Raw genomic sequence first — 15,137 nt, forward strand, 5'->3', positions numbered from 1 at the left:
GCTTGGAAAATACTACAGTTGCTGTCCAGCTTAAGGACTAGCCTTTCAGGCCAAATTTTAGTTCTGATCGAATAATCCGTTCGCATGATATTATAAAATGCATTTTCAACTCAATTTTGACCATTTTGTGGGGAAGGTAGCAGAAGGAGTGTACCGATTATCCCCATCCTCGAACTTGATTTGAGTTTGAAAGAAATATTAAGATGTGCAAAAGTTTGATTCAAATCGGCCATATCATTCGCCTAATATTGGATTTATAATTATTGAAAATGTTGACCATTTGTGGCGGTGGTACCAGAAGGAGAGGACCCATCTTCGGACATGATCTAGGTTTTGCAATGTTTGGTTCAAATCGGGTCTTTTATCGATCTTTCTCGTTACATTTTTAAAAATTAACTAGTTCCGACTCCTAGATAGTTAATTTATCCTTCAAGATTATTTATCAAATTCCGCGAAGATTTCAGCTTGGAAAACACCACAGTTGCTATCCAGCTTGTAGGTAAGCTCAAGGCCTAGCCTTTCACAGTAGACGCCTGCCCCCGCCGTACCTTCTTCCATCTGGGATCCGTCAGTATAGAAAGCCAGACCGTCCAGAGGAGGTTTGCTACGTTTCCAGTCGTCTCTACTACGGATTACGACTTCTACATCGTCAAATCTTACGACTGGTGATATAAAGTCGCTTAGTTTTACTCGTTGGTCCAATGTCATACCTAAAATCGTTCAGGATACATCCATGCCCGTAGGTACAATTTCGCCATAGATTTTTTTCCTGCAGCCTTAGGGCACTACGCGCTGCCTGACACTTAATGCTGAGACCCAGAGGCCTTAAGTTCAGCATTGCGTTCAGAGCTGCTTATGGGGTGGGTGCTTCTCGTGGCTCCAGTTATTAGAATCGAGGCGGATCTTTGAACCTCTTTGAACTTATGGCACAGGCAGTGCCACCTGACAACAGAACCATAAGAAAGGATGGCCCTTACCACGGTTTTATACATCCAGTGTATAGTCAATGGTTTTAGCCCCCACATTTTTCCCAATGGAATTCTTACAAGCATAGAGTGCGATCTGTCTTCTCTTCGCCCTTCCTCGACGTTCCTATTCCATCGTAATTGACAGTCTAGGATTTTGCTAAGGTATTTGCTTCGGGCGACAGATGAAGCTGCAAATACGCCGGAAATAAATATCACCACGTCGTCCGCATAGACTACGCCGTTGATACCTTTCCCGTCGAGTTCCATCAGTATGTTGTTGATTACCAATAGCCATAGCAACGATGAGAGCACCCCGACCTGAGGGGTACCTCTTGTTACTGTTTTCCTGATTTTCGTATCCCCACATTTGAATTTATAATTGTGCTATTTAGCATTTTATCTATCCAACAAGTAAGGGTTTCAGGAATGCGTTATTGAAAGCTCCTTCTATATCTAGAAAGACGTCCAACGTAAAGTTCGAGTTTTCCATATTCCTCTCAATACAACTTACCACCACCTCATGTAGTGCAGATTCCGCAGACTTGCCTTTTGTATATGCGTGCTGCAAATTGCTAAGAGAGGTGGTGTCTACACGACTCCTAATCTCCATATCGATCAATCTTTCGAGAGTCTCGAGGAGAAAGGATGATAAGCTATAGTCCTTTGTTGCAGAGTGACTTGGTTTATCCGCTTTGGGATTATAACCTTACTGCATTAATATTTACGAAAATGCGAAAATGTTTTGCACCGCAGTGTAAACTTTTTCAAGTAAGTAAATAAAATAAATACTCTTTAACCATCAACCATTACCACCAACCTGCAGCAGTGTTGTTGTGTGTGTCAGAAAAAGAAGTTTAATTTTTGTCTTGGAAACCCGGATTTTTAAGCCTTCACAACTGATGGGCAAACAGAAAATTATAGCTAGAGTATGAACTACTTTCCACCAAATGCCACAGATGCTATATGCACAACAACAATAACAAGAAATAGTATATTTTACTTCTTCAACATTGTCGTCTTTTTCTTCTTGCTGTTCACTTTACAAAACCGAGGTTGGTTATTTTTCCATTGCACAGAAGCGCATTACTATCAATGGCAGCAATTTGCTAGTTGGCTGGCTGTCTGGCTGGTGCTTGTGATTTCTTGTTTATCTCCATGCGCTGCGGATGCATGTATCGCTTGGCAAAACTCGACGACTGACTGCAAAATGCTTGGTTGGTTGGTTTGTCGGTCGGTCAACTGACTGGGGCTGGCAGACTTCAGTTCATATGGAATGTAGTTTAATGTTTGTACTTTTTCTTCTGCTTCTTCTTCTAAACGGTACAAAAGTAGATTAACAGAAATATTTGCCGGATTGTGACTGAGATCTTTCTCTCCCCCCACCGTCCATTTAAGTAAACAAATAAGTAACCAGTTTTGGGGTGTGTTGTGATTGTCTTAAGACACATCAACAGGAAAAAAACAAATAAGTGAATAACAAGTGAAAAAGCCTTAAGTTCTGACGGGCCGAAATTTGGATACCCTTCACCATAGATAGGAATACTGACAGATACTTGAAATGAAAATATAGGGAACATACCAAAAAGTGAACCTATACTACACACCGGATAATTGTCTACACACCGGTTTATGTTATATGGGGGCTACCAGAAAAAGTGGACCGATACTTATAAATTTTTGTGGAGAAATTTGGTAACCAAAAAGAACGCAATTTACCAAATTTCAGCGTATTCGGTTGAAAACGCGCTTAAAACCCCACAAAATACCGTAAATTGGGAGGTACCCTTATATGGGGGCTACCCGAAAAAATTAACCTATATTTATAATTCTTAGTGGAGACATTTGGTACCCGAAAAGAACCCATTGTACCAAATTTCAGCGAATTCGGATTAAAAACGCGCGGGTACCGTTATATGCGGGCTACCAGAAAAAGTGAGCCTATATTTACAATTTTTAGTGGAGACATTTGGTAACTAAAAAAACCCAATGTACCAAATTTAAGCAAAATCGGTTGAAAAGCGCGCTCAAGAACCTTAAAATATAGAAAATTGAGCGGTAACCTTAAATGAGGGCTACCCGAAAAATAGACTATATTTATAATTTTTAGTGGAGAAATTTGGTATCCAAAAGAACCCAATGTACCAAAATTAAGCGAATTCGGTTGAAAAGCCAGCTCAATAACCCCAAAATATCGAAAATTGGGCGGTCCTCCTATATGGGGGCTACCAGAAAAAATGGACCGAAAATTGTAATTTTCATCCAATTGGTACCCAAAAAGAATCCAATTTACCAAATTTCAGCGAATTCGGTTGATAAGCGACTTAATGACAAAAATATCGAAAATTGGGCGGTAAACTATAGCCCATCTTCGAACTTGACCCGCCTCCAGACAAAAAGACGACTGTATACAAAATTTTGACGATCAATCACAATTTCTGCAGAAGACAGCGTGATTACAACAGACGGAAGGACGGACAGGGCTAGATCGTCCTACAATTTTACTCTGATCAATATTTCGATGAGTTACAAACGGAATGACAAAATTTTAATATACCCTCCATACTATAGTGGAGGGTATATAAATAGTGGTCACAACACAGAGAATGTTGGAGAAATGTAATGAATGAAGTGTTGGTGAAGCTCATTGCACTCACTTGGCTCACGGTAGTCATATATTCAGCAGCAGCATTTGGACATTACTGGAATGTGAAACGAAGGAGGGGCAGGTTAGGGTATACAAAAATAATAACAAAACAAAAGACAAGACGGCAAGTAATGAACGAGTTTTTTTATTAAAAAAGGCAACAACAACATCACGTTTCGATCGACAACAATCACCCACCCAAAGAAATCATTACATTGTAAAAAACAACTGTTAGCGATTGTATTGTGGTTGTTGTTAGCTAGGTTACACCCACATTTTTTGTGGTTTTTGATATTGGTTTTAAGGTCATTTTGTAAATTCCAGCTGTGTTATGATGTTTGCAGATAGGTGGCGCTACGCGCAAGTCAATACGTAAATTGTGTCAACTTTTCTAAAGAATGGAGAGATTAAACCTGGTCCCATTATTACACTCCTGAAACTTGGTCCCCTTTATTCCACTCCGAAATCTAGTCATCCAAGTGAATGGCACATCGATTATTATATAGGACTACAGGACCAGGACCAGATGGTATCACACCGGCGATGCTTCAATTTGCCTCGCCAAGTATATATCTGATCATTGAGAAGATCTATACGGCCACTCTGCACCAAAGGACTACACCCCCTTAAGCCTATCATCCTTTCTCCTCAAGACTCTCGAATGATTGATCGACCTGGAGATTAGGAGTCATGTAGATACCACCTCTCTTAGCAATTCGCAGCACGCATATATAAAAAGCAAATAAAAGGTTAGGTTAGGTTGAAAAGAGGGGTGGATGATACCACATGTCCAACATGTGAAGGACATACAAATAAGCCAATTTAGGCCTGTTGTGCGCTGTGGAAATGCGGAGAAAGTTAGAATTAGTGAAACTTTAGCTTAAAAAAACATTTGGGTTTGATTCCCCTATGAATCTAGGAATTCCGTGTTTTTTGTGAACTCCTTCAGTCTTCTCCATTCACACCCCCTCAGATCGGTTAGTTCGTGAAGAGTGTCATTTCCCATGACGTGGTAAGTTATATTCAGAGGAATATGGAAAACTCGAACTTTACGTTGGTCGCCTTTCTAGATATAGAAGGAGCTTTCAATAACGTTAAACTTGTGTCCGTAAACCACTCACTTAACACTAGATTGACACAACTTTTTAAAATTTGGTGACTTTTTGTACCACATAGAAATACGTTTATTAATTATAGTAGCTGCATCAACGCCCGAAGCAAAATACCTTGGCTCAATCCTGGACTGTCAATTGCGATGGAACAGGAACGCTGAGGATCGGGCGAAGAGAGGGCAGATTTCACTCTATGCATGCAAGAATTCCATTGGAAAAAGTTGGGGGCTAAAACCATCGACTATACACTGGTTGTATAACACTGTGGTAAGGCCCATCCTTTCCTATGGTTCTCTTGCCTGGTAGCACTGCCTGCGCCATAAGTCCATACATCCAGCAAACTAGACAAGGTTCAAAGAGCCGCCTCGATTCTAATAACTGGAGCCACGAGAAGCACCCCACAAGCAGCTTTGAACGCAATGCTAAACTAAAGGCCTGTGGGTCTCAGTATTAAGTGTCAGGTATCGGGTAGTGCCCTAAGGCTGCAAGAACAAAATCTATGGCGGAATTGTACCTACGGGCATGGATGTATCCTGAACGAACTAGCTATGACATTGCACCAACGCGTAAAACTGAGACGACTGGAAACGTAGAAACCCTCGACTGGACGGTCTGGTTTTTTATACAGACGGATCCAAGATGGAAGAAGGTACAGGGGCTGGCGTGTACTGTGAAAGGTTAGGCCTTGAGCTTGCCTACAAGCTGGAAGGCAGCGGAAACGATAAAAAGTCTGGATGCAGAGATCTATCTTTGTGGATAGTCAGGCGGCTCTTAAAGCCTCAAATCCCGTGGTCGTTCTCGAGTGTAGAGCTGTTTTGGAAACACTCACTTACAGCTATCGGCTGTGTTGAGTATCAGGACACTGTGACATCACGGCAGACTCTTTCATCTGGCAGACTCTTTCAACCAAGAGAACAAACTCACTGTTGAACCTGAGCAAATATGAAATCAGAGTAGTGACAGGAGTCATTACTGGTTGCAATATCAGAGCTTTTACCAGCACAGAGTCTGATTACTTCAAACTCTGTGCTGACTGTGAGGAGGAGACGGAGACAATTGAGCATCTTCTGTATCGCTGTCCAGTTATGGCCTACAGGCGTTACAAACTAGAGGGTGCTCACCTTCCATCGTCTCTAAGTTTCTTTTCAATTATGGAACCTGCTTTAATCTACAGCATCATTAGAAAACTTGTGGTTAGGAAAGTGCAACCTTAGCAAGTAATATGTTTTTCTGTCCAATTTCTATAGCCATCGAAACTATTCACACCTTTCTCCTAATATTTCTTTTTAACTACTTATTCTTATTAAATCGACTTCAAAACTTCATTATGTCTAAGAAGTCCATCTACGAACGTTCTAATCATTCTTTAGCTACGTCCAAGCAATATTTGCTAAAATACTTTAGTTTCAAAATCAACATTTGCGTAATAAAAACTTGAACTTGAATTTTTCTACATTTTTTATTTATTTGCAATTGTTGTTGTTGTAAAGTCCGTTTGTTTGTTCATGCATTTGTGATTAGCAGCAGCAGCAACGGCTAAAAATTGACTGCAACGCAAAGACGACGATAAGATAAATGTTTGCTATTTTCAAATCGATAACCGAATGCATGAAAAAAGGAATTTATGATGAAGATGGTGACAGCAACCACCCCTTCAATTTATATTGTATTAAAAAAACAAACAATTCAAGTACTTTGCGGCAATGTTCCAAGTGCTTATTTGAGTTTATTTTGCAATTTTCAAAAGTGGAAACAAACAAAAAAGTAGAAAAAAGGTTTTAATTTTCAATAATTTGTATTGTGAAGGTTGTTTCATTTAAATGTTGATAACCTTTAATTGTATTTTTGTTCTTTTTTAGTTTATCTCACAATTTAGAAATTTAGAAAAAAAAACAATTTTTTGCGGCACACTTATTTAGCATTGACCTTTAAAAATATGCTTTGTTAATAAAACATTGATGTGGCAATGCTTCGAGCGAGTATACAATAATATTGATGGACGGACTGTAACAGAACCAACTTTGCGATTTTGCGGTAATAAAAATGGTATACGTTTCGATAAACAGAACATAGATCCTGTATGTAGATCACGAAAATAATTTTTTAAAAATTCACCCCATTATGTAGATACCGAAAATATATATTATTTTAAATCCACGCTTTATGTAGATCACGAAAATAATAAGAAAAAACCCCCCCTGTAAATAGAGGCCGTCCCCAAGTGTAGAACAGCTTTGGAATAACTTACAGATATCGGCTGCGTTGGGTACCAGGACACCGTGACATCTTGGGTAATGAAAGAGCAGACGAACTAGCTAGACGAGGATCTCAATCCACAGATCTAGCAATTGATGACTCAATCAAACCAACCATATGCCATCTTTACCGGAACTTTGAGGCGTTCTTCGACGAAAGAGCATATGAACTTTGGCACAACGACCCTGTCTACCAAAAGAACGCACTCACTGTTGAACCTGAGCAAAGCTGAAATAAGAGTAATGTCAGGAATCATTACTGGTCATTTCAATATCAGGACCTTTACTAGTAAATGGGATCTTGATGTAGTAGACTCTGCGTTGACGATGAGACGAAGACAATTAAGCAACTTCTGAGTCACTGTCTAGCCCTGGCTTACAGACGGCACAGACTAGTGGGTGCTCATTTTCCATCTAGTCTTAGCTTCTTCTCAACTAGCGAACCTGCTCTATTCTACAGCTTAATTAGAAACCTAAAGTGGTTGGGAAAGTGCAACCTTGACAAGTAATATATCTTCTGTCTGATCTCTATAGCCATCGACATTATTCCAAACTTACCTTCTTATATCTTTCTGTAAACTTCTCATCTATCATCTCTGGATGGTCACAACGGACCTAACGATCTCAGAGTGCTGCAGCCACATAAGTGACTGAACATCCCAAAACCTAACCAAACCTATGGACCCCATACCAAATTTATGAAAAAATCCACGCCTGTATATAGACCCTAAAAAAATTTAAAAAATCCACGCCTTTATAAAGACCCTAAAAATAATTTTCAATGCCGATTAGGTCCACTTATGGCCACATATAATCCCTTACACTCAAATCACTTACAAATTGATAACAACAGCATTTCCTGATCTAGTTTAAACTTGATTACCTGCTATTTATCGCAAAATAAAATCATTGACTGACAATTGAAGATAAGTACCTGTACATTATTTTTTTACGATTTTTAAACATTTAACGATTCCATCGCCTAACTATAGCCCTATCTAGGGAATGCACTCAAAAAGGGGTTCAAACAAAATTGCCAGTAATTATTCTGGCGCCATGAATTATAATTTATATAGGCATTTGTGTGAAAGTGTGCAGTCTTGACATGTGTGTATAAATACAAATAACAACAAAAAAAGAATGAAAGCTATAATTAACACATCACACTTTGCACCTTGAAAAATAAAGAAAATATTAAAAACAAAACGAAATGCAACGACTAGAAAGAACAGCAGCTAGCATTATTGAGCAATAAAAATAAAATACATATAAAACATTGACTATATAATGTAAAAAAAAAAACAAATAGAAACACTGTACAACAAAGGGGTGTTTAAGGCGCCACTGGGACATCCTACACATTTGATAAAAATACAATCAATTCCGGAATAACTCAAAACTAGGTTAGGTTTGGGGATGTGCTCTGAGACCGTCAGGTCCATTGTGATTATCCACGAAAAGAAAAAATATATAGGGAGAGATCTATGAGAGGAGAAAAGAGAGAGATGAGAGGCTTACAAGGAATTGTGAGAAGGTAAATATTCGATAGTATCGATGGCTATCGAGATCGGACAGAAGATATATTACGAATCAAAGTTCCACTTTCCTAATCACTTTAGGTTTCTAATTATGCTGTAGATTAGAGCAGGTTCCGTTGTTGAGAAGAAGCTTAGAGGCGGTGGAAAATGAGTCTGTGTCGTCTGTAGGACAGGACTGGAAAGCGACACAGGATATGCTCAATTGTCTCCGTCTCATCCTCGTCAACACAGAGTCTGCAGTAATCAGTAACATCATCCTCCATTTACTGGTAAAGGACCTGATATTGCAATGACCAGTAATGACTCCTGTCATTAGTCTCATTTCAGCTTTGCTCAGGTTTAACAGTGAGTGTGTCCTTTTGGTAGACAGAGTCTGCCAATAGATATTTATTGACTCTTTCGTCGAAGAACTCCTCAAAGTTCCCATAAAGATGACATATGTGTGGTTTGATAGAGCCTTCAATAGCTAGATCTGTAGATTGAGATCCTCGTCTAGGTAATTTGTCTGCTCTTTCATTACCCATGATATCACGGCGTCCTGGTACCCAACACAGCCGATAGCTGTAAGTAAGTTCTTCCAAGATTGTTCTACACTTGGGGACGGCCTCAGATTTGATGTAAAATGATTTTATGGCTTTAAGAGCCGCTTGACTATCCACAAAAATAATCACCGGTTCAACGATCTCTGCACCCAGACTTGTTATCAATTTAGCTGCCTTCCAAATCGCAAAGATTTCAGCATGGAAAACACTACAGTTGCTATCCAGCTTGTAGGTATGCTCAAGGTCTAGCCTTTCACAGTGTAGACGCCAGCCCCTGTACCTTCTTCCATCTTGAATCCGTCTGTATACAAAGCCAAACCGTCCAGAGGAGGGCTATCAACGCATCAACTATATGTGTGTCTGGATTTTCTTGGAGAACAACATTAACCCTAAAGCTTGTTGGCAGATCCTTTTAGTTTGCATCGTATATGATACTAGGCAATGAATGTATTTTTGGTATTATTCCCGCTCCTGAGTCGTATTTCATACATTAAACCGATTTTTGTTAAATTCAAAAACATGTGTCCGAGGCCAATACATCAGCAACCTCCCAAACTTAATTTAATGGTGTCTAGTGTAGCACAACAAAATACTAAATAATAGAAAAATAATATGTATAGTAAACAATAACAACAGCAACAACTATTCTTAGAAACGTGCTGGACGAGGAGTCTATGACAACAGCAATCTTTCAGCACAACAACAACACCTATTACCCCTTTCACCTTCTATTGACGAGTTTTCATCACTAAGAATGCGTTAGCTAGGCTTATTTGTTACATGTCAGCCAGTCGGCGTCGTCAGTTTGCCAACCCTCGACTCTCGCTCCCCCTTTGAAATCATTATTATCATCAGTGGGTTTATTTTTACTGTCGGGTTGTGGTTGTTCTTTTGCTGTTGTTGTTGTTATATTAAACAATTAAATTTCTATTTGCTTATCTTGTTCAGTTAGGAAAAAAGTGTAAATAACAACAAGTACAATAACATAAAAATATAAAAAAAACAAGAAAAAACAATTCTACACTTTTGAAATCAATTTAAAACAAAGTTGATTCTACAATGTAACAAAAAAATTGTAGACATTTAGTAGGGAGTTTAGTTATAAAATTAGTAAAAAAAAAGTTCAATTTACAGCAAAAACTATAGAATGGATGACATATTTAGATAGCGTTTAACCGAACTACCTTCTCTACGAAAGAAATTTTTAAAAGTGATCACAAAAGAATACAAGATTTTCAATAGGAGGTCCTACTATTTTGCACTGGCATTGCTATTACTCCTAGGATGGTTGGTATTGCTGTCAAATGATAACCTAAAGTGTTAAATTACAGGTTCTTAGATTGAAAAACGGGACAAATCTCCATAATATAAGGTTGGGGAAAAAGAAACCCAATTTTTTATATATGAACTATAGGACTTTATTTAACATGCTTCGGAATGTCCGAATGCACCGTTTGTTGTATGATTTGTTGCCATTTTAAAGGTAACTTCATAATGCCTCTCTCATAGAAGTCCTGGTCTCTATTTGAAAAAAAAAAACTTTAGTAGTCGATTTTCAAAATCATCACTAGATAGCAAATATTGATCAATAAAGAAATTTTGCAATGCAAGAAAAAGATGATAATCGTATGGTGCCAAGTCCGGGCTGTATGGCGGATGCATTAAAACTTCCAACCAAGCTCCCGAAGTTTCTGGCGAGTCACTGTAGATGTGTGTTGCCTAGCGTTGCCTGGTCAATTGCTATCTTCAAACGGTCCAGTTGTTGACAGTAGAGATCAGAATTCAGCGTTTGTCCATATGGAAGCAACTCATAATAAATAATCCCCGTTCAGTCCCACCAAATGCATAGCAGAACCGTACTGACCATTAGTCCTGGTTTGGCCACCGTTTGAGGTGCATCACCGCTCTTTGACCACGATCGTTTTCGAACAGTGTTATCGTACGTGATCCATTTCTCATCTCCAGTTACCAAATGGGTCTATCTCATTCCGTTTGGAATGAGATAGACACCGCAGATGGAAATTCGATCCATCCTATTTTTGTCTGTTAATTGGTGTGGTACCAAAACATCGAGCTTATTTTTGAATCCAGCTTTGTGTAAATAGTTTAAAACAGTTTTATGGTCGATTTTAGCTCTTGGGCGATGTTACGACTGCTAACATTCCGGTCAACTCATTTCTCCCATTTTATCGACATTTTCATAATGGATTTATTTGCTACCCAATGAGCTCACAAAACCCCTAAATTATAGCCATTTGAATTGAAAAACATGTCCAAAATCCCCAAAATACCGAATATGCGGGTTACCGTTATTCAGGGGTTACGCTAAAATGTCGACGAATATTGAAAATGTTTGACTGGAATATTTGCTATCCAAATCAGAACCTAAAATAACAAATTGCAGTCAATTCGGTGGAAAAATGAGTCAAAAACCTACAAAATACAGAATATTGGCATCTGATTTCAAAAGACCCTTATGGTGGGAGGGTATAAAGAAATTGCCATGGCCTTTGATAATCCGAAAGCATTCCCCATTTTAGACTGTCCTATAGCTTCACCTATAATTTCAATAGTTCCACTGATGTAATAGCTAACAATTGAATTACGAATTGATAAGAAAATATCTCCTGATCCAGTTTAAATTAGATTACCTGCTACTTAACAAGTAAAATGCTATTAAATGAAAAAATGTGATAACCCCAGTGGCCCAGACTCTCAAAAAAAATTATCCATTTATAGAAATAAATCTGTAGATAGATTTTTAACAAATTATCGACGAAATTATAGGTTCTAATGTAACATTTTCTGTAGGTCCCGTACTACATCTAGTAGAGGTGAAAATCACGGTTACTTTACATCCTTCGTAGTAAGATGACCAGGAGAAAATAATAAGACACATCCATCGATTGTTCGACAGATATGAGAATAATATTTTATATGACGAAACAACCACAGATCAAATTACAAAACTCGCAATGGGATGTATGATTCGTAATTATACCCATATTGTCATAGTTATTTTTAGAATATTTGGAGGCTTTCGTAAGCAAAAGTCAGGACTCTAGTTCCTCATGTCGTAAAAAAGGAAGAAAGAATCCGGCACGCATCTGCATCAGTTTCAACAAAACGTCAATAACGTCATTCTAGTCTCAATTTGATACGTTGTGCAAAATTTCGTATCAATCGGACAAACATTAGGAGTTTGGTATACCATTTACCTAAAATCGGAAAATATATATGGAACTTGCCAGAGATTAATTTATATAAACTTGTATGGTATACAAAATTGTGTGCCAATCTGTCAAACTTTGTGTGTTTAGTGCAATAAAATCGGAAGAAAATATATATATAGAAGAAAATATATATATATATATATATATATATAGGGAGTATATCTAAATGTGAACCGATTTTCACGAAACTTAGCACGCTTCATTCAAGACTCAATTATATGTGCTTTGCCAAATTTCGTGAAAATCGAAAGATATGCAGGGACTTTGGTGCACCATTTACATTAAATCGAACGAAAATATATATGGGGGCTATATCTAAATCTGAACCGATTTTTACGGAACTTAGCACACGTCATTCTAGACACAATTCTATGAGCTATGCCAAATTTCGTGCAAATCGAAAGATATACCGGGACTTTAGTGCATCATTTACTTAAAATCGGACGAAACTATATATGGGGGCTATATCTAAATTCGAACCGATTTTTACGGAACTTCACACACATCATATTAGACTTAATTCAGAAGGCTATGCAAAATTTCGTGCAAATCGAAATAAATATAGGGGCATTGGTATACCATTTACATAGAATATGGCGAAAATATATATGGGGCGTTATCGAAATCATCATTCTACACTTAGTTCAGTATGCTATGCCAAATTTCGTGCAAATCGAAAAAAATATAGGGACTTTGGGGCTCTATTTACATTAAATCGGACGAAAATATATATTTCAATAGGGTTCATCCTTGGGCCAAACAAATAAACTATGCCAAATTTCATCCAATGCGGATCACAAATGCGACCTGTGCTTTATTTACAATTTAACATGGACAGACAGACGGACATGCTTAAATCGAATCAGCAAGTAATTCTATGCATATTCTCAAAAGGAACATGTGTCTATCTCGTTTCCTTTTGCCCGTTACAAACATATGCACAAAGACATAATACCCTGTACCACAGTGTGGTGAAGGGTATAAAAAACACGAAACGGATAACCCTGTAGATCGTTGTAAACAGACCCCTATAACAATATTATTGTAAACTTAAGACAAACAAGTGAAAATCGTTAAGTAAGAACTTTGGATATCCTCCATCATACGTATACTGACAGAAATGAAAATATAGGCAACATACCAAAAAGTGAACGAATTCGGTTGAAAATGCGCTAAAGAACCCCAAAATACCGAAAATTAAGGGTGTCATATATGGGGGCTACCCGAAAAAATGGTCCTATATTTATAATTTTTAGTGAAGAAAATTGGTACACAATAAGAACCCATTGTACCAAATTTCAGCGAATTCGGTTTAAAATCGCGCTTAAAAATACCCCCAAAATACCCGAAAAAGTGGACCGATATTTATAATTTGTAAAGGAGACATTTGGTACACAAAAAAAAAAGAATGCCAAAATATCGAAAATTGGGGATACCGTTATATTGGGGCTACCCAAAAAAGTGGACGGAAATTAATAATTTTTAAAATTTTTTGCATTTGGTACCCAAAAAGAACCCAATGCAATAAATTATAGTGAATTCGGTTGAAAAACGAACTCAAGAACCCCAAAATACCAAACATTGGGGTAACCTTATATGGGAGCTATGCCTAAACGTGGATCGTAATAGCCTATTTTCGAACTTGACCTGCCTGCGGACAAAAGACGACTCTATGCAAAATTTTGGCGAGTTATCTCAATTCCTTTAGAATATCGTGATTATAACAGACGGACATGACTAGGTCGTCTTAGAATTTTACCCTGATCAAGAATATACATATATACTTTATAGGATCGAAAATTAATATTTCGAATGACAAAATAAAAATATACCCTCCATACTATGTTGGAGGGCATAAAAAAGATCAGTGTCCGGGCCCCTAACTTTACTTATGTCAACCACAAGACCCTTTGGAACCTCACGCTGACGAAGCCTCTGTAACATCTGACATTATTCGCTTAAACATAAGCCAAAATAACTGCATCTGAATTTTGCAACTTACCAATGTACCTTCCTCACATGGTCCAGCTTCGAAGGATTTTCTTTCGAAAATTTCTAACAAATCGTGTAAATCCTTTTGTGTCACTTCGTGAATATTGGACATTGTGGTGTTTTTTGTGTTTTTGGTGTTGGAGGTGGTGTTGTTGCTGTCTGTGCTGATGATGATGCATTTAATTTATGCAACAACGTACAAAAACAAAATTTTCGCTTTTCGGCTATGCTGACGTTTTATTTGTGTCACTTCGTTAGCTCCGATGTTTGTTGTAGTTATTATTACGTTTTCTTTTTTATTATTATTTTTTTTATTATTTTGTGATAATTCTTGCTCCTCCGTTGGGTTATTGCTTATTTATGTTTTGTTGTCAGCAAGATATGTTTTGCTTTTTGATTCTTTAGAAAAGAAAATACATTTAAACCAAAACACACACACGCACACACATGCACCGGATGCACACGTACAACAACACAGTCTGCTTGCTGTGCTACGAGAACAACAACGGCAAATGCAACACACTTGTCGTGGTTTTCTTTTTGTTTGAACGTTGTTTGTTTTTTTTTTTGTTTTCTTGTTGTCGTTGTTGCTATTTTTGTTTTGTTTAATATACACTAAAAATTTTGATGTTTAATTAAAAATTGCTGATGTTTTTCGTGTGTTCTCTTTTAGCAATGTCAATGGGGAAAATATGTTGGTTGTTGTTATTCTTGTTTCTAGTTTGCCCCCAAAATAAAAATTAGCAGAGACGACGATTACGATAACCAACAACAACAGCAGCACACTATCTACTGGCATACAAATATAAATCAGCCACACAAAAATATTATTCGTATTGTTTATTGCGTATTT

At 37.7% G+C, this 15,137-nt stretch overlaps 1 protein-coding gene across 1 annotated transcript in view; it reads right to left on the reverse strand.

Moving 5' to 3' along the window:
• LOC133332771 (myotubularin-related protein 14) overlaps window positions 1-14,405 on the reverse strand; it is a 28,121-nt gene extending 13,716 nt beyond the window's left edge. The window contains exon 1 of the mRNA XM_061541146.1: window positions 14,295-14,405. Within this exon, the coding sequence (XP_061397130.1) occupies window positions 14,295-14,396 (102 nt within the window). The 5' untranslated portion in view covers window positions 14,397-14,405. The remainder of the gene's footprint in view (window positions 1-14,294) is intronic.
• Window positions 14,406-15,137: the final 732 nt, after the last annotated feature.

This window comes from Musca vetustissima, unplaced genomic scaffold, assembly GCF_032173495.1.
Source record: "Musca vetustissima isolate MV318-11 ecotype Yass unplaced genomic scaffold, APGP_CSIRO_Mvet_v1 utg23092, whole genome shotgun sequence".
NCBI lineage: Eukaryota > Metazoa > Arthropoda > Insecta > Diptera > Muscidae > Musca > Musca vetustissima.